This window comes from Scleropages formosus, chromosome 6 (genome assembly GCF_900964775.1).
Source record: "Scleropages formosus chromosome 6, fSclFor1.1, whole genome shotgun sequence".
NCBI lineage: Eukaryota > Metazoa > Chordata > Actinopteri > Osteoglossiformes > Osteoglossidae > Scleropages > Scleropages formosus.
This window is the reverse complement of record NC_041811.1, coordinates 13,166,904-13,186,847: the sequence shown is the minus strand read 5'-3', so window position 1 is coordinate 13,186,847 and position 19,944 is coordinate 13,166,904. Positions and strand designations below refer to the sequence as shown.

The following is a 19,944-nucleotide window of genomic DNA, read 5'->3' as shown; positions in this document are numbered from 1 at the left end:
GAACAACTGTGATATGTACCCAGGTAATTAGGGTAAACTAGAGGCACGATCATAATTAGAGGCATAGCTCTGATTTTAAAACCGTGTTTTCTCGCATTTTGTCGTTGGCCCCTGCCCCATTCCTTGCGAGGTGAAGGATCAGGTCCTGCTCTCCTCAGCAGACAGAAACACGGTGCGGGTACCACCGCGCCGCGAGCGAACTGTCACCGAAGAGCCTTGTTCATTACAGGTGACATTTGCATGTAATCGATGTCCGGCTGCTCGTGCGCTCTCTAAGGGGAAGCGGCACAGAATTTATGAGCCCCGAACCCACGGCATGCCAAGACTCCCACATTAAGAATGAGGACCGCTGTTAACCATCTGAGACAGACATGGGACCCTCGGTTGTTGTCCTGCAGGAGCAGCGTGCCTATGTAAACGCACATGCGCTTTCTATGGCGATGCTCGAGTTCATTTATCCACTTTATGTACCGAAAGGTCAACGGTGGAGTCGGAACGGGGGGAGCCGGGCCTTCCTTCGGTTGGTGAACGTTGAGAACGGCAGCGATGTATCGCCGGTCCATTAAGCTGCAGGGGAATAATTTGATTTACACGGGAGGAGATGGACCGGTCTCTGTGGGCGGGGCTTCCTGTCTACAGACCTACTTTGACTGTCGGGTACCGATGGTATCTGTCCTGCTGTAATCCACTTACGCACCGGTTTCCCGAGACGTGAGTATGAATGTCAAGTAGCAGCACGGCACGTTTTGTGTCGCTCTGGATTCTCGTCGAGAAGATGGTGGGTTGTCTCTCAGGAAGAAGTGACCCCCCCCCCCACCCCCGTGATGACTAAGCTGTGCAGTGCGGGCCATCTTGTCTGACTGTGACAAAGAATACTTGCATTGATTTATGTAGCAGACGCTCATTCCCAGGTCACCTAGCAGAGCCGTCGACGCAAAGGGCACAACCTTGATGGCAGCAGAGCGGTTCAGATGCGGATTTAGGTCGGCCCGCGTAGAGTTTACATGTTCTCCAGGCGTTTGTGACTTTGTTCTGGTTTCCTCCCAGTCCAAAGACGTGTGTTTTAGGTGAACCAGTCACTCAGAATTGACCTTAGTGTGTGTGTGTGATTGCGATTGCCCCCTGCGCTGACCGATGTGCTTCCAGGCTAGACTCCGGACCACCGTGACCCTGCACTTAACAAGCAGGACGATGAAGCCCCTGGTGGAATTGTTCTTAGTTCCTGGATCTGCTTTGAATATTCATCTGCCGTGTCTTGTAGCGTTGTACATTTTACACATTTCTTACTCTACGGATGCAAGAGTGAAACCCTGAGCTATGTGAGTCACTCGATTATGCATCTCCTAGACATGTAAACAGTGATGAAGTAGTTTGGCGCTGCGTCTGACTCCGCGGTGAGGTCAGCGGAGTAGGTCCAGTACTGACGCTCCTTTCCTCCCCCAGTGGATCCGGAACCCGGGGCTGCAGCAGGAGAAGAGGACGCTGTTCGGAGACATGGTGTGCTTCCTGCTCATAACCCCGTTGGCCACCATCTCGGGCTGGCTCTGCTTGCGGGGGGCTGTAGACCACCTGAACTTCTCCAGCCGCCTGGAGGCTGTGGGACTCATCGCTCTCACCGTGGCACTTTTCACCATCTATCTCTTCTGGACTCTGGTGAGCGTGAGCGCGAGCGCGTGTGTGTGGGTGTGTGTGTGTCCATGCACACTTATACTTGCGTTTGTGTATTTATTGAATGACTCAGATGATGTTAGGTGTGATACGCTATGACATCATGTACCATATCATCGTGGTATATCTCGCTGTGATTACAAGTTAAGAGGCAGCGAAATGAACGGTTATTCACTGTTTGGGGTTTTTAAAAAAAAAAGCAAAAATGTTGCAACGTAACACCTGTTTATTAAATAAAAGATAATCGCGTTAGGGAATCGCAGCGCACGTAACTACGTACACACTTGGTGAAGGAGTGCGACACAGCCCGTGTGGGAGTTTCTCCTTCGGTGCCTTACAGGACATAACCGATGCGTCTCGCGCGTATAATTTCAGCCTCGCTGTGTGACGGGGGCCGTCTTCCCGAGGACATCCTCAGGACGAGCCCCCCACCCCCTTTAACTGTCATAAAACTATACAAGACGAACCTCGCTGACCTCGTCTGAACAGTCCTGTGTGTCGTGTGTGTGTGTATGTAATGTCAAATGGGAAGTTACAAGACAAAGAGCCCTCGGCGTGAACTGCCCTATACTTTTATTCTTCATTTTTTGTGATCAATAACCGCATGTTTGGCGCTGGGCCTCGGTAGTCTGGAGCCCCTCCCTCCATCGCAGGGCAACCGCACACGCTTGTTCAACAGCACGTGATCTGGACCCGAAACAGTGGCTTCCTGCTTCAGTCAAGCAGTAACAAGATGGGGTGACAACGTACCGTAACCTGACAATAACGTACCGTGATCCGCAGCCTTTGACTAGGTGGACGCGTCAGACCTTTGCCATTTCAGGAGTACTTCTGAAAGTCTTGTCTGTCTGTCTCTCTCTCAGGTGTCGCTCAGGTATCACTGCCGTCTGTACAACGAATGGCGGCAGACCAACCAGAGAGTGGTGCTCCTGCTCCCCAGGTCGTACGGAGAACCCCCGGGACACCCTTCGCTGCTGGGACGGCTCCCTGTGAAGCGTCAGTCCAAGGAGTCCCTTGTCTGAGCTCGAGGCGGGTTGGAGATCGAGGGGACGCGGCAGTGGGGGCTGGACGGCGCACTGTCAAACGGGCTCCATATTGAGCACTCGCCGTACAAGAAAAAAAAAGCAGCTTTGGGGGTGGGATCCATGGCGAAGAAGGAAACAGCTCTCCGCTCGTTCTCTGCTGGACTCGTGGGAAACCTGCCGCTTTCTGCCATGCGACTCTAGGGACACGCATCTTTCCGTATGCAACCACGACTCGTTCTGCTAGTTGAGTGCCTACCAACGGCCCGTACTGTGCATCAGCTACGCTGCTGCAGCCTACGTTCCACAAGTGTGTAGAAAAGAATGTTTTGTGGGCGGGGGGGGGGGGGGGGCGGACATAAACAAGTTGGTAGCGCACGAGGTACATGTGCGTCCTCAGTGCCCATAAACGCACCTCTTTTCGCTTTTTCATCTCCTACCCTGCCACAAAGTACAGGACCATCGCTGCACTGTCTTAGCCTCCTGCAGTCCATCCCATTCCATGAAGCTCGTGGGTGGACGACGTCCTCAATTGTCTGCCTGTGTAGCCGTTGCCCTGGACAACGGCGGAACGCATGAAAAAGATCCCAGCAGGATTATTTGTTGATGGTGTTAAATTGGACTGATTTAACGGGCCTCGCTTTATTACTTTTCTGGAGAAGTAAGCGTTACCTGGTTTTTCCCCCACTGTGCATAGCAGAGCGATAATCAGAGCTCCTCATGGATACTTGAGAAGGGCAAGAGGTGAATACAACGCATCCCTCCCTTAAGGTTTTAATAAATGCACAATTTGACAGACATCATTGCTTCTACAGACAGTATACCTTGTGTCGCAGCACCGGCTTTAACAGCTTTCCGCCAAAACAAGGTCGCTCGTCTCAGACTCTGGGGTCTTACCTGTGGCGACTTGCCAGACGTGGGCCTCACCAGTTGCGGGAAAGAGCCAAGGTTAACGCCAGCGAACACCTCATGGCACGTCTGCTTTCTGAAGGAGGTCCTTGAGGCTTAGCGATACATGTGTGCAGCAAGTCAACCGTAGCGGCGTTTGCAACGGTTACCATTCTGGGCACGAAGACGCCTCCTTACGGATCCAAGGGGTCGCGAGCGCCATCCTCAAGCAGCTTCACTCAGTTTACAGAATGACGTTGTTAGCGTTACCCTTTTTCCTTATGTACGTGTGTGAATTAAGGAGGGTGTCAATTTGTGTTTGGGTTTACGAAGCCAAGGACACAAGCACGTCCTTGTCTCCTGGTGTATAATGTTTGTGTGCATTTTTTGGCCACGATGTCACTAGTGTATCTACTACGAGTGTCTTTGTTGAGCAAAGTGAAATGGAGGCACATTCCAGCTGTTTTTGAAGTGGCTATTGATTTTTATCCTTTGTACTACAGCTGTACAGCTATAGGGTTTTTTTGAATTGTTAAGCATGTAGGGTTAAATAAATCCAGGCTGTACCCTACACCACAGGTCTGTGACCTTACTTTTGAATAATTCTTCCTAGTACAAGTTGAATTTCGACAAATCTGCAGTTGCTTCATCTGACAGGCACACACCTAAATGGTGGGGGTGTATGTGTGTGTGTCTCTGCATCCTCTATGGTCACAGATGAGAAAAATGCTGGCAGTGAAACCAATTTAAACAAATATTCCTGCACCATCACAGTGATGAGGGAAAAAAAAAATTGCAAATCCACAAATTAGATCCTTTGTAAAAGAAAGCAAATCCTGGCAATAAGCAGCCCAGCATGCTGGTCCAGGTACTTACAGTACTGCATAGTTGCCAGTTTCCTACCTGTGACTATAATTTATGGGAACATCAGTAATAAAATGACAGCAACTCCTTCGCAACAGGACCATCTGTAGCTACAGAATGCGAGATGGAAACGCAGCTTTTGAGATTGTTAGACACTGATGAACAGGAGGGTTTGTGAATTCCATACCACTCACTGGTCACTAAAAGGAGCAACACTACACTTCTATCATGGTTTTTCTTTAAATAAAAATTTAAAAAAAAAAAAAAAAGGCTGTAAACCTCATGCTAGGGTTCTACATTTCCATCATACACCAATCCAGCCTTTAGGGGTATAAGTTCATGGGTCATTTACATTGTGTTACTTTAGACCTTTCACTCAATACATAAAACTCCTTTAAAGATATGCAGAAAATTAAAGACAATTTGAATCTGTCTTTATTGTTTACATAAAAGCATTGACTACACTCAAATTTATTCAATAAAACCCTGCCCATCTAATGACTACAGAAAAACTAAGAACACTTCCTATAAAGACTTTAAAATGCTATTTTAAACTTGAAACCAGTATAGAGGTGGTAAAAAAGTAAAGTCACAGCACCTGGAGAACGTTCCACAAGCTGCCTTGCTTACACATCTGTCAATATATCACCTAAAGCTACATGAAAAACAGTCCTCCATTAAACAAGATTTGGTTCATACAAAACAAGTCATGAGTGTTTTATGATTTCACAAAAATAATGTATATCAAAACGGTTACAATCTGCTGATAAAGTTTCCTGTGGTTGATAAACTAAAAATATAGAAAACAGTCCGGTTGTGTTTCCATTGGCAGCTGAAATTGCTCGAGAGGAAAGGGAGGCCTTGCTGGTTTGCTCACATGATGGCGCAACCCCTTTTCACTGCCCGAGGGTCCCCCTGGAAAGGAGCAGAGAGAATGAGGAACAGCAGCTATCTGTCACAGGAGTCCACCCTGTTCGTTTAGCTGCTCCCATAACAGGGCAGTGGATGGCATTGCAGTTAATAGCCATCCCTTCACAATCAAAGGCCCAGGTCTGAGACGCACCTCCTGCTTCAGTATCCTGGATCAAAGTACCTACACTGAATTACCCAGCTGTATGTACCAGTGCTGCTTGGAAGTATGTGAATCCCTTGTGTCCTTTACTTTTATCACAAAATTGTTACTTAATGAGAACCAGTCTTTCTCATCGGACATAATAGGTATATGACAACTAATTCCATATGTTGGTTTAGAAGAAATCATGTGTAGCACAAAAACAGTAGTGCAGGTGCAAATGGGGAAACCCAAAGCTGGATTGTGTTCGACCAAGTAGAATCAGGTGTGTAACTCAAAAACTTATAAAACAAATAGATGATTAAGACTTAAGAGTCAGAATTTACAAAAGATAATTCTAATTTAATGCAAGAACACCACCATCCCTATAGGGTTCACATACCTATTTGCAGTGCTGCTTTAAAGTAAAAGCCAAGGAGGCATTTGCGCGAAGCTAACAGTAAGCAGAGTAATTGACAATTTGAGTCCGTCTACGACAACAGCATTTTTGCATTCAACTAAAGGCGTTTATACAGAAATACTCATCGCAAGGCAACTTTTGTACTGTAAATTTTAACCACATTAACACACATGAATTACTCACCTGTTGGTGAAAGAGGTCCTCCTCGATTACCTCGACTTCCTCGTCATCCTCCTCTTCCTGTTCCTCCTCTGTGGCAGTCTTGAAGACTGTGCTCCTCTGAGCCACCTCCTGCAAATGGGAGACGACGAGAATGCAGTACCAACGCATTCACTTCCTGCCCCCTGGTGGTGACAATGTAATAAGGCACCATCCCAAACTCGTACCTCTCCCTGCGGGTTCCTCAGCACCACCAGGACATCCTGACCAGTGCCCCAGGAGCTCTGGTTCTTCCAGATGAGGTCAGTTGGTGGGCTTGAGCTCACGCCTGCATTGGAGGCCCAGATCTGGTGGAAGTCATGGCAGATGAGTAAGTTTGTGCCCCTGCCCCACCTCAGTGACACAAGAGATGTGCCCCACTACTGCCAATACCACCCCAAGCAGGAAACACGGGAGCACTCGTACCGTGACTTTTTGCCCAGCTCTCAGGACATACTTCGGCGTGAACTTGTAGGTGGCCGAGGACTCTCCAATGGTTCTGGTCATCTCATAACCGCCCATGGGCTGGTCCTATAGAGAGATGCAGGGCATTTCAGTTTGTTTTTCTTTTTGGTAGAATTCCACTAAGTTCTCCAGTGACATGACTAATGAGGTCCTTTCTCAACACACAGAATGCCAAATTCACAGGACCAATGTCATCACCCGAAACTAATCCCCAGAAGGAAGGTTCTGCACCCTTCTACAGCCACCCTCAGGAACTGACAGGACAACTCACTTCCCTTTTTGAGGTCGCAAGAAACATTACAGGAATAAGTAATGTGAACTGTGTTGGCACTGCTATATCACATGGCAATAAGGCCAAACTTTAACTGCAAAGAGAATACATAAACCTTTCATCAATATTATTATCTGACAGTGGCGGATTTAGGCATGGGCGACATGGGCAGCCCCCCAGGGCGGCACCTTACTGGAGGTAGCACGGGGAGCCCGTGCAAAAAAAAGTGTGATCAGGTTTTCCCTGCTTATTTGCATGTCACGTCTGCGCAGACCATTCGGCGTATGACATCAAAGTACCGCGGGAGCTTCTCGTGAGCAAACTGCACCTCCATATGCTTTTGAATCGCTCTTGCGGTACTTTGACGTCATATGTGGCTCTGACCGCGCAGCACAGGCACTCTGAAGTCGAACACACACCTGTACTCTTACTAAAATACGAGGAGGAGGGGCGGGGTTAGTTGACATCACCTCAGGGCATCCAGTGGCGGCACCTGAGGTAACATCTGCAAGGAGAGCAGGAGTGGGAGCGAGCGAGAGAAGTTCTAAATAAACGCAAATTGTAATGATGGAAAGGAAAAAAACGGTTTAAGCCATCAGGTGCCCAGTTCAGAAAAAAAGAGGAGGAGGAAAAACATGCAAAAGATAAAGGTATGTATGTGGCTGACATGTTAAAAGTATAATATATATTTTATTATAATACAAAAAAAAAAAAGTATTTGTATTGTTCAAAATCTCTTAATAAAAGATGCGTGAAGTGTGTGCATAATGGTGTTGGTTTTTTTTTTTTTTTTTGGCTATTACCATACAAGGTAGAACCACCACTTATCTGATGCCATTATTTAAAGCAGCTTATAATCATTTATCCATTTACACAACTATTCTTACAACATCGATTCAGGGTAAGTACCTCATCAAAGGTGCTACTGCAAGAGATGAGGTTCAAACCAGAAACCTTCAAAAGACAAGGCAACAGCCCAGCCCTCTGCACATTATCATTTATCTAGTATGCACGGGAATTCATCCAGCTGACAAACATAAGTTCTGCAGGATGCGGTGGATGGGAGTGTTCACCTGGTCGGAGGTGTTCTGCAGGCGGATGAACTTCCCATCAACGTCAAGCTCATCGATGCACACGTTGCCGGTGGCAGAGGCCGAGTGGGAGATGCTCACACTGCTGCTGGCCTCTGATTCTTCCACATCCACACGCTTACGCTTGCCCCGGGTGGTGCGCACGCTACGGCTGGAGGAGGCGCGGGAGACTGTGACGCGCGAGGTTGGACTGGGGGAGAGCTTTAGCCTGCAGAAGTGGGGGTGGAGGAGAGGTTAATACCCAGAGATCAGTGCTTTTCAGATACCAACGAAACAGTGACATTTTCAACACGTGCAGTGCAAGTGTATTGGTGTCTCAGGAATTTTTATATTTATAGTATAAGTCAAAAAAACCTGTGAATGTTAGAGTAAATGCACATTATTCACTTAGCTGACAAGAAACTTCTGTTAATTTACAATGATTTACTGCTTAATATAGCAACATCATTTTACTGCAACAACTGAGGCCAAGTACCTTGCTCAAAGTTACTACAGCAGCAGAGAGATTTAAACCCAGATCTTTTGCTTACACATTTAGTACATGCATTACTATAACACACTTCTTGTGTTGTTCTGACTCCAGAGTCCAAAGAACCAAATTGTATTTAACTGTACATCCTTGGATCTGACTCAGGTCCAACAATGTGCAAACAACTCCTTTATATATGAGATGCAACAGGAAGCACCCACCTCTCCTCCTCGCCCTCCAGCAGCTTCCTGTAGGCATTGATCTCCATGTCGAGGGCCAGCTTGACGTCCAGCAGTTGCTCGTACTCATCTAGCTGCTGCTGCATCTTGGCGCGAATCTCAGCAATCTCACGCTCCTTATCAGCCAAGGCGCGTCGGCTGGCATCTCGTTCCTGGGCCAGAGCTGCCTCCAACTCGTTGATGCGGTCCTGCCAGCCACGGGCCTGCGGGGGGCATCACACACGGGGTGGTGACACCCTGGCAACTGTTGCACCCATTCACACGCACACAGACTGGCAAAAGGCACCATGTAATCAGGAGCACAGGGCACCATTTCCCCACAAATACACAACTAGAAACTTAAATGAACATTTAGTGCAACACCTACTTTGGTATGGACCATCAAACACATGATGAAACCTACATTTTCAGACAAGGAAAGTCTGGGTTCCAACCTTTGTCAAACCACTAAAAAGGAATGCGAGATCACTTTGGCACAGATGCCAAAAGCCTGTGGGATGACTGTGCGGTCACATCCCCTGTCCCCCCCTCCTCACTCACCTCCTTCTGTAGGCTGGCCAGCTGTGCAGAGAGGCTCTCCATCCGCAGGCGTGCCTCCTTCAGCTCCTCACGGGCCATGCTGGCTGCCGAGCTGCTCATCTCTGATGACAGGCGAGTGTTTTCCAGCTGGAACGACAGGGGGACCAGGCATCAACTTCACAGCACAGGAACAGACTGACCGTCAAGAGGAACTTGCCGTCACATACACACAATTTTCTTAAGAAACCACAGACAGGAAGCCTGTAGAGATATTTTTAAGCCGTACTCGATTCTGCATCAGAACACTTCTCAGAAGCAGGGCAAAGGTGTTAGCAAATCTCGCATAAATCTATGTAAACATGTGCAATGCTTGTATGCATAACATGTAAACACACTCCAACATCCAGCAAAGTCTTCAGTAATATAGTCTCGAAATCAAAAGTCGCTTCTTGTACAAAGAATCTCGCATCCGTTTTCTGTTTCCTTTAAAAGGGAACAGAAGATTGTATTATGCAAAGCTGCTACCCAATATGCAAGTGCAGCACAAGGCACGTGCACCAATTCTTTTTCCCAAACATACACAAAAATAAACACAATACAAAGAAATCGTATGGCACGAAGGAACAGTAGGCTGTGGGTTCAAATTTGAGTCGATCTGTGCTGTGTTTGCATGTTCTACACAGGTTTGGGTGGGTTTTCTCGTTTCCTCCCACGGTTCAAAGATGCATTTGATGTGAACAGAGAACTACACTGCCCCTAGTGTGTGTACACGTGACTGGCCTGCAATGGACTGGTGTCTTGTCCAGAGTGTGTCCTGCCTTATGGCTTGTCTGTTCAGGATAGGCTGCAGACCACCAGGACCCTGCACTGCAGAAGCAATAACTGATAATGAATGGATGGATGGATGAAAAACTGCACCTGTATAACAAAGTTTACTACTGAACTAAAAAGTTGAAGACAAGCCGCATACCACAGGAATGATTAGCCAAACTGTCAATAAAAAACAAAACAAAAAGAAACACGAACAAAGTGGTGTAGCAGAGGTTCTCACCTTTGCCAGGTAGGTCTGCTCCATCTCCTCCTTATAGAACTTGACCTGCTCATCGTGCTGCTGCCGCATTTCAGCCAGAGCCTCGGCCAGCTTGAACTCGTACTCCTTCTGGCGACCCGAGTCCACCTCTACCAGGCGCGTCTCGTGCCTCCTCCGAGTGTCCTTGATCTCCTGCCAGGAGAAAGACAAGGCAGAATCCATCAATCCCACTGCAGGACCACGACATCCATCAGCACTTTTATGGCTGTGAATGGGAACTCAACTGTATTTAGGTCAGTACCCCAAAGAAACCTCTTTATTCTGCCTCCAGAAACCAAGCTACTAGGCCAGATTCCTACTGAGCATTGAGTCTTCTTGTTAACCATATGAAACATTGCCACTTCAAAGCCACTGTGGGGTAACCGGGACGATATTGGTATTGAGCCATGAGGGTTTGATCAGAAATCGAAAGTCCCTCCAGGTTCATTTAAAAGCACAGTAACCATTTAAACTGATCACAATCACATCTGAATTGCAATGGCCCTGTTAATTTATGACACATACAGACAGCTGGATTTTTTTATTGCAATAATGTAACTTTTCTCCAAAGCACCTTACAAAGTAAAGCTACTTAGAATGATTTACCCATTTATACCACTGAGCAATTTCTGCTGGACTAATTCAGGATACTTTAAATCAAGGTTACTACAGCAGAAGGTGGGATTTAAAGCTGGGTCCTTTGATTGCACTAACCATTATGGAACCAGGAGTCATAAATAAAGATATGAGATGGACATTCATGTATCATAAGTGGGCTCTGTTGTTGTATATGTGAACTAAATAAAATAGTTTGAAATGTTAGAACCTATAAATATATACCATACTGGTCACAGATTACTCCAGTTTGAACAACAGTTGCTTTAGTTGGTAAATGTGGAAGGTGGAGTCACAAACCTCCTCAAACATGTTCTTGCGGAACTCGAGCTCCTCAGCCAGGCTCTGGCAACGGTTCTCCAGGTCCACCCGGAGCAGAGTCTCATCACCCAGCTGCTTCTTAGCAGAAGCCAGGCCCACATCCAGCTGAAAACATACACTCAGCATTAGAACAACAAAACTTATGGTTTAGCATTATATTTGACCTGTGAAGGAAGACGTGCCTGATCATACATCTAAACTGATTCTGTAATAATATGCAGTAAAAATAAAATGCTATGCAAAGCATACCCAAGTATGCTGGAATAGCTTGAACTTTAAGGAAATTTTAGCTATAGCGCCTCTGCTGGCGATAGAAGCTAAATTCAAAATTCTTCCAAATCAATGGATGAAACCTTCTGGCTGCAAATGAACCCATTTCATTTACTCTTAAAGTGGATTATGAGCAGAAAACTAAAACCCAGAGAAGCAAAGGGCTCAGAGAGGGTACAGTTTTAATATTTTCTAACGTAGTACCTCAACAAGCTGCTCCTGTGCATCAGCCAGGCTGGCCTCCAAGGCCTTCTTCTCAGACAGCGCTGTGGCCAGGGCAGCCTCCTTGGAGTTCAGCATCGCCTCCAGGTCCTTGAGCCGAGCCTGGCAGCTGGCAAGGTCAGCATCCTTCTTCGCATAGCTGCACAGATGGAAGGGAGCAGAGGTTGAAAATGTTTCAGAAGAGGACTGTCAGCCAACTTACCCAGACAGCCCTCATGAGTGCTGAGAGTGGAAGTGATCTCCGTAGGCCAAAGACAACATCTCTTCAGGATCTTTAAATTATCATCATCTCCAGCTGTTTATAATGAACTGGCAAATTGGTGATGGACTGCAATATGAATGGCTCTGCCCTGAGCTGATTAGCAGTACAACAGGGATTGACCATAACAACGTTTGTTGTTGTTGTTGTTTAAAAGCCATAACACCACCAAGGGGACGAGCAACAGCTCACTCTGAAAGGGGAGAGGAATTACACAAGTAACACAGGCACATGAAATGACCAGGGTTCTTCTAAGCATTATTTAAGCACAGCAGCCTCACCACTCTAACAACCAGAGTTTCTGAGGGGAATTGGTACAGATTTGATCCTTTCAGATCCAATCTAGTAACTTGATTTAAAAATTTTAAATCTTGACTTTTACTTAACTTTTCTTTTAAAATGCAAACTTCATTTACTACAAAAATAGTGGCGTTAGCTTAGATAATGTCTACAGCCTCCCTAAGGGACACCCTGTAAAGCATGCTTCTTTTGAGTTGTGCTGGGATGACTGTCACTCTGCAACTGCTTGTACTCTTTAAAAGTAACAACTACAATTAAACCAATATTCATGGAAACGTGTGAATTAACCGTTAGTCAAAAGAGCTGAAGAGTCCAAGAAAGACTGCCTCCCTTTACAAAAAGGATCAATGCTCACAACATTTCCATTATATACGAACACAGCGGCATTGGAGGCAAAAAAACAGGCATACTCCATTCCCACAAGCTCCCAGGGTACAATGGTCCCTTCTGTGTGAGGCAAAAGCAAGCATGCTGTAGTGTTATCAGCCCACACACCTTATTCACCAGTGTGACTTACACTGCTAGATCCACTACTTACAATGGGTCACTCATCCGTACATCAGTGGAACACAGTGTCACTCACACACTACGTGTAAACCTGAACATCATGTCTTTGGACTATAGAAGGAAACGGGAGCACCCGGAGTAAACCTACACAGACACGTGGAAAGCATGCAAACTCCACACAAACTGAGCGGGGACCGAACCCACGTCCTCTCATCACCCAGGCGCTGTGAGACATCAGTGCTACTCGCACTACACTTGACGTTATATAATGCAATCCACTACGCAGACACCTTGTACAAACTACAAGTGACATATAAACAGAAGTGTGTGAAGAGTAGAGTAGTTTCAAAGCAGACAGAACCTATGTTTGACAAGTGAAGTGCAGCAATGCTTTGGCAGTAAGAGCAAGTGGCCAACAGGGGGCAGCAATGAGTCAAATTCCTTCAACACGTGTAACGGCTTCAATCTAGACAGTTCGGAATAGTTAATCTATAAAGATTTATTATTGATAGAGATGGATAATCTTGTTAGACTTTAGACAACTAAGATGAGAGTGAGCATTATTAAACATTATTCAAAGCTGAAGCTGAACTGTCATTGTTACAGTAGGTTCTGTAGCACTTAAGAGATGAACTTAAATTTGCCAGTTCAGGATCTACTCCATACTACTGCTGTAGTACCTTTAACTAAGAGACTTACCATGAATTATTCCAGGAAAAACACCCAGATGTATATGTCAAATATTTTAAGTCACTTTGAGTTAGAGTGAGTGAGTGTGGGGCGGGGTTTGGCAGCAGGCTTAGCCAGGTCCTGCTCCCTGGCGGGTCCGAGTCCTGCTTGGGGTGCTTTGCGACAGTCTAATGTCCCATCCCAGGTGTGTCCCCTCCCCCTCCGGCCTTGCGCCCTCTGTTGCCAGGTTAGGTTTGCCGCAACCCCACTCGGGATGAGGGGTTTCGGACAATGTGTGTGAGTGAATAAGTGAAAGTGCCAAAAGAAAATATTATTGGTCAATTTCAGTGGACCTGTAGTCTTAGTGGGGACACTCAGAACTATTACCTAACACTAATCAATGTTTACACAGAATAAAGAACCTTTTCAAAGAATCTGGCTGACAAAAATCAAGAAGTTTCAGCTGCTCTAAAGTACGGTTACTACAACATTCAAATTTGTGCAAAAGGAATGCCTGCTGTGCTGCATAAACATACAGGTATTTCACCTGGGTTGTTCTTTTAATTTTACCATTCAGCCATGTAATTATTTAGCTGAAATGTTTCTCCGGAGCAACTTAATAAATTAATTGGACCATTTTTACTGTATGGGGGGGAGGGGAGTTTGGCCGGGGCCTGCTGTGCGGCGGGTCTGGGGTTAAAGTCCTGCTCGGGATGTCTTGCGGCGAACTGGCATCTCATCCAGGATGTTCCCTCCCCCTCCAGCGCTGCGCCCTGTGTTGTCGGGTCCGGCTCCGGACGAGCAATTGTAAACATTGTGTGCGTGTGTAATTTTTACTGCAACTATTCGTGCTAAGCACTTTGCTCAAGTTTATTACTTTGAGCACTTTGACTTTACCTACTGCGCTACTTTCTGGATATTTAACAGTGGTCAAACACCATTACCTAAGCTCAGCAATATCAGAGATATAAAAGAAGGTGAAAACAACAAGAGTCCAGGATGTCTTCCAGGAGTCCTATGTGATTGGTGGGCTGTATGACAGCCACAGAAACCAGCGTGTGCGGCGAGACAACCTACTGGGCACATTCCCTGTATATGCGACTACCTTCATAGAAACCAATGGAAGGAGACTGCAGTGATACAATGCATACTGCACTGGCAAAAAAAGAAATCTAAAGAGACTGGTTATCGAGCTACAAGTTAGAGGGAGAAACTATCCGGGGATGGAGATGTGTGGTCTGATACCGAGCAGTGCCGAGATACGATGTGGAATGCGAGAAATGCCTGCAGAATGTGGCACGTTCCACACACGTGCCCAGGGAGAGGAACAGCAAGACCCTGAAAGGTAGAGGAACGTGAGCTCTGATGTTTGCAAAAGCAAGCAAACCTCTCACGGCGCAGGGACATGTCGTTTTGTTTTGAACAGTTGCTCACTTCAGAACCTTGTTCTCCATCAGCCAGTGAAAACCACATATTTCTTAACCCCCCTCTTCAGCAAAAACAAGGTATACCCCAGAAAGCTGACATGCATATATTCAACATGGCTATAATGCTTGCCTGAAGACAAAAACACTTTGGGCAAGAAAGCAGAAGAACAGACCAACAGCTGCCAAGAGGAAGAGTACGCTGCCGGAATGGCGACACCTGCTGTGTCACTCAACAGCACTGATTAAAACAACGTCTTTGTGTGGGGATGCACATGCACAGTTCCCAACCTCCTCACACAGCATCAGCTGCACTTGGCTCCGAGAACCTCCTCCGACAGCACGTAACCACGTCACACTCTGGCCAACCGCTCAGCTGGGTTTCACACCCGCTCCTTTTAAAAGCCACATGCCCAATAAATCTGGGTTTAATTGCACCGCTTATGGCGCTCGCACAGTGAAACGGCCGGTTATTAGTATGCAAATCCATGCAAAGAGCCACACTCACCGGGCATATCCCCCCTGGGGAGGGCACAGTGCACCTCAGGCTGACAGCAGGGTCTTTTCAGACATATTTCAATACATTGCACAAGAAAAAAAAAGCTTCTGATTCACATTTCATAAAACTACAACTTCCAGAGAAGCCAGCCAGCCACAAAAAGCCACAAGGAGTCTCCCATCAGCAAATGAGATTCATGTTACAATTAAGCCATACAGTGTCTAGTAAACAAAGGAAAAGGGTTGAAAAACAGGCCAGGTTTTCTAAATACCTTAATAATGAGCCTCTCTCAATCTATATTAATTTACCCTTTGTACATCGGGGAAATTTTGTATACATCTTTCGGGGGTAAGCACCTCGTTCAATGGTATTATAGCAAGAACAGCAATTTGAATGAGTCCTTTTTTCTTTAAGGCAGCAGCTCTTACAAATACACTCCCTGCTGACATACAAGTATGAGATTCACACACAGTTGCAGCTCAAATATCTGAAAAACAGTATTTTGTTGTTAAGGATTTACAGTATAACTTAATGGGATAATTTGTGCTCTATTCAGTGTGTGTTGGGACATTGGTACAGCTGGAAATGATGGGAAGTAAGAGAAGGCTGGAGGAGTTTCCTTTCCACACCTGCAACTCATGCAGTGACCCACAGGTTACACAGGAGGAGCAGAGGACAGCTGTGTCTTTATGGAGCCGTTTTCCTTGCTTGGGTTTGCAAAACACATGGCAACTAGACCCCCTCCCCCACAGAAGGTGGCTTTACTATGACAAGTTTCCCAAAACACATGAGGCACATGGTTAAGACTACAGTATGTCCAATAGCCCTGCACCCTGTCACACTACATCTGTCACATTTAATCCTAAAACAGGTGTAACCACTGGACTTGCTGCTCCAGTCAGTCAAATGTCCAGTCAATAGTGCCCTTTCAGCCTTCCCACACCAGTGGTTAATAGCAGCAGTGTGACATTTTTGATATCACAGATTTGCCTTTGACATGTCACTCACTTCCAGAAGAACCAGTTATGAAATGTTTCCCTGCAGCTGTCATAATGAAAGCTACATCTTGTCCTCAAGACAAGTTCACCTGGTTTTTTTTTTTTTTTTTAAAAAAAAAAGCAGAGTTTAACTCCTTACAGAATCTGTAGGACAAGTCATTTCCAATGCCAGATGTAGAGAAATAAACATGCAAAGCTGCACAAGACAGCCAGGGTGCAACACCACCCTGGGAGGGACATGCTTACAACACATTCCACTGCATATCACATGACAAGTCACATTTGCCTTGTTTTGTGTGGATAAGTACTCCTAACTGGAAAATTAGAAATTCAAACACTTCCCTCACAGAAATCGGATCGGGAACCCAGAGGTTGGGAGAAGACACAAACTCCATCGGCCTCAAGGAAACAGACATGGATGTTCCTTCAAGGTCTCTGTTCTACACCCTTTATGCACCTCATTCATAAATGGACACTATCTTCAGGACTAAAAATCACCTTGCAGAGGTTTCACACTGTAAAGTCCCCAGATATAAACAATCTATTCATACTAACACCAGAGGAAACTGACTCATCATAACTAAATATTCTCTGTCATTGTTTCACCGTTTGTATTGTGCATTTAATTTTTCATACTGACTTTTACTATACTTTTTTTGTTTTATTATTGGACCAAATATATCATTCCTTCTCACAGCAAAGCACTTAGAGAAGTTTTAAGTGCTGTAAAAGTTATTGTAGAAATGCACAAATGCAAAAATTCTCAAAATCGTACAAGAAACTGAAGTTAACAGCACTAATTCCATATTTCTCTTTGGTATTAAGGCAATGCTGTACCAGTCAAGTATGCTTCCACATAAAAAATTTGAAATAGACAATAGTTGATGCTTAGTCAGACAAATTCAACATAGCAGAACCTCATCCATGTCACAGAATAGGTAGAAAGTAACAGTACAATTATTTATAGGAATGAGGATGTGCATATTTGAGTAATACAGATAATCAGATGACTCTTTTACCATAAATAGTAAAGTGTGTCACAATGGCTAAAAATCTGATTCATGCATACTCAAAAACTTACAGCAGCTTTACTATAATTCCCCTCTGCAATGCAGGAGGGGAAAACCATTTTATTTTTGGTTCATGGCGTGTTGTGGAAAGAGAGCTCATGTAGTAAGTTAGCAAATCTTCCCCCAACAAACACTCATTTGTTCAGCTAATAAAGCAGAATACATAAGAAGTTACACGTCGCTTTTATCATCAGTAAAATAGACCTAACTGCAGACCTGCATGGGGTGTTTTTCTAAAGCGTACGCACACTCGATGCTCGGGTGAACACACACTACACACAAACACATGGCAGCGCCTCTGTAAGACAAAGCACGTTGATTATGATGCCAACAGTCGTGCAAACAACTGGCCTGAAAAGTGAATTACTGTCCTGTGATATGGGAGGGAAACTTGTGATCACACGATGCATGAATGACCAGCACCAGGTTGGACAAAAGGCCAGAATCACCCAGTCCCACACCTGAAAAGACATTTTCCCCATTTACACGAATGGAAACTTGGACACAATTTATGATTTACTAAAGATTTGTCAAATGTCCAGAGAGGGAACTTCTTTTGGGTGATAAAGTTCCCATCACCACACTACACTGGGACCGCTGGGAAAACAACGGATGGGGAAAAACAAAATACTTCCGCTGCCTACTCCAGTTTAAGTAGTTAGAGCCACCGCCTTGCAATCGAAAGACGTGCGGTCGAACGCCCACCCCTTCGAGTAGCCCTGATCAAGGCACTAACCCTGAATTGACACAAAAAAAAAAATTGCCCAACTGTACAAATTGACCTGTTTTTTTCCCTACATTCAGTATATGAAACTCAGGCAAAAGCTCAAAACACAAACCTCAAATAGCAAACAAACTGAAGAAAAAAGTGCCATCTAAAAGAACACATAACGGTATTAAAGAGGTGACATTTACTTATGTGCAAAAAAGAAGACTATTGATTATAATATTTCTTGGGATAAGAGGAGCTGCTTTGTCAGCAGACAGGAAACTAAAAAAGGAAAAAGAACCGACCAAACCCTCGGTGGGGGGACAGAAGGAGCCCACCGCTAACTTGGAGTTCAGGGGGAAAAGAACTTTACACTTACACATACGTGCACCTTTCTCAGGCATATAGAGGGACATGGAAGTGGGCAAACAGATCACACAAAAACAAGAAGTTTTTCAGGTTATTTTTCTTTTTTTTTTTTTAAAAGGCATTTGAAACACCGGCCCTCCCACGCGGTCCATATATGACCGTGGTGACGTCACCCCTTCACACAGACCAGCCTGAGCCTGCTTTTCGGACGGAGCGCCACTGCGAACACAGTCCGTTTGGAAGCCCTGCTGACCGACAATGAAACCTCCCTCGCGAACGTTGCGTAACGACGTGGGGAGCTCTGGCTGCACGCGCGACAGTGAAGGTATCGCCCCTGCCCCCTCCCCCCCTCCGAAAGCGAACATAACCCGGGCAAGTTGGACACACCGAGCAAAGTCTAGTTTGAGAAGTGACTTAGTGCATTAAAAATATCAAATCACTGGATATACTTCGCAACAGACAGTAACCGCTCGGTTGTTATAGTTATAAAACTTAAGTCGTTCAGAACAAGAAAAATTGCCACAAGAAATTTTAGAAGTTCTAAAGTTCTAAGTAATACAACGCGGGAAGAAAAAAGTCATTGATTACACATAACAACGTGGGACAGGTTCAGTGCTCACCCTGACTGTGTTCTTTTACCTAAACTCATAAGCATATTCAACAAAACCGACATGAACATGTCTCGTAAAATATTAACCGTGTGAAATTAAATCCGGGCGGGGGGGGAGGGGGCGCGGCGCCTCACCTCTGCAGCAGCTGCTCGTGCTCGCCGCGGACTTTTCCCAGCTCGAGCTGAAGCCTCGCGCGCTCCCTCGCGGTGTCGTCGAGCGTGCGCCGGGCGTCCGCGAGCTCCGTCTCGTATAGCGCCTTCAAGCCGCTAAGCTCGCGGCTGCGCACCTCCTCCTTCTCGGAGATCTGCAGGTGGAGCACGCTGTTCTCCGACTCCAGGCTGCGCACCTTGTCGATGTAGACGGCCAGGCGGTCGTTCAGCTGCCGCAGCTCCTCCTTCTCCTGTAGCCGCGATATCCGCGTGGGGCTCAGGGGGGTAGTAGTGGTACTAGACCGGGTGCTTATTCTTTGCCCGGCCGGGGTGGAAGTTGCCGTCGCCATGATTGTAGCCGAACAAATTCAAATTCGCGATAAAGAATAAGAGTATTTATAGAAAAATAAGTTATACTAAATATTGCACGTTAAAAATTCAACAGAATATCAGTGTTGAGGTGCTGTGAATAATAGTTCGGAAGAGGGAACATGAGACAAAAGCGACGTCCGCGAAACAAATCAAATGTCCAGCTACGATACTTCACGTTCACTCGAAAGAGGCTTGAATGTCGCTGGAGCAGGGAAAGAAGCGAGGTCCTGGCAAACTCCGCCGCGAATCTGGTAACCGCAAGCGAGGGGGGAAAACCGAGCGCCAAAAATACGAAATAACCGCAAAGAGCATGAAAAGTGCTTCTCACTTTTGTCTTCCAGGCGA

The 19,944-nt window shown here is 45.9% G+C and overlaps 2 protein-coding genes across 10 annotated transcripts in view; one reads left to right on the top strand and one right to left on the bottom strand.

Moving 5' to 3' along the window:
- LOC108929936 (E3 ubiquitin-protein ligase MARCH3-like) overlaps positions 1–4,149 on the top strand; it is a 24,888-nt gene extending 20,739 nt beyond the window's left edge. For all 8 annotated transcript variants that reach the window (XM_018744859.2, XM_018744858.2, XM_018744856.2 and 5 more), the window contains exons 4-5: positions 1,444–1,653; positions 2,532–4,149. In XM_018744859.2, coding sequence (XP_018600375.1) covers positions 1,444–1,653; positions 2,532–2,690 — 369 coding nt within the window. In that variant the 3' untranslated portion in view covers positions 2,691–4,149. The remainder of the gene's footprint in view (positions 1–1,443; positions 1,654–2,531) is intronic.
- On the bottom strand, positions 4,074–19,944 carry lmnb1 (lamin B1). 2 transcript variants are annotated; one of them, XM_029252814.1, is made up of 11 exons: positions 19,213–19,944; positions 11,646–11,802; positions 11,151–11,276; positions 10,218–10,388; positions 9,188–9,313; positions 8,630–8,850; positions 7,922–8,147; positions 6,539–6,643; positions 6,301–6,420; positions 6,098–6,205; positions 4,074–5,357 (listed from the first exon to the last, which is right to left on the bottom strand). In XM_029252814.1, the coding sequence occupies exons 1-11, from the start codon at positions 19,575–19,577 to the stop codon at positions 5,316–5,318; spliced, it is 1,767 nt and encodes a 588-aa protein (XP_029108647.1). In that variant the 5' UTR covers positions 19,578–19,944; the 3' UTR covers positions 4,074–5,315. The 2 variants fall into 2 exon arrangements, with proteins under 2 accessions (XP_029108647.1, XP_018600371.2); XM_018744855.2 differs by lacking the exon at positions 19,213–19,944 and adding an exon at positions 18,229–18,290.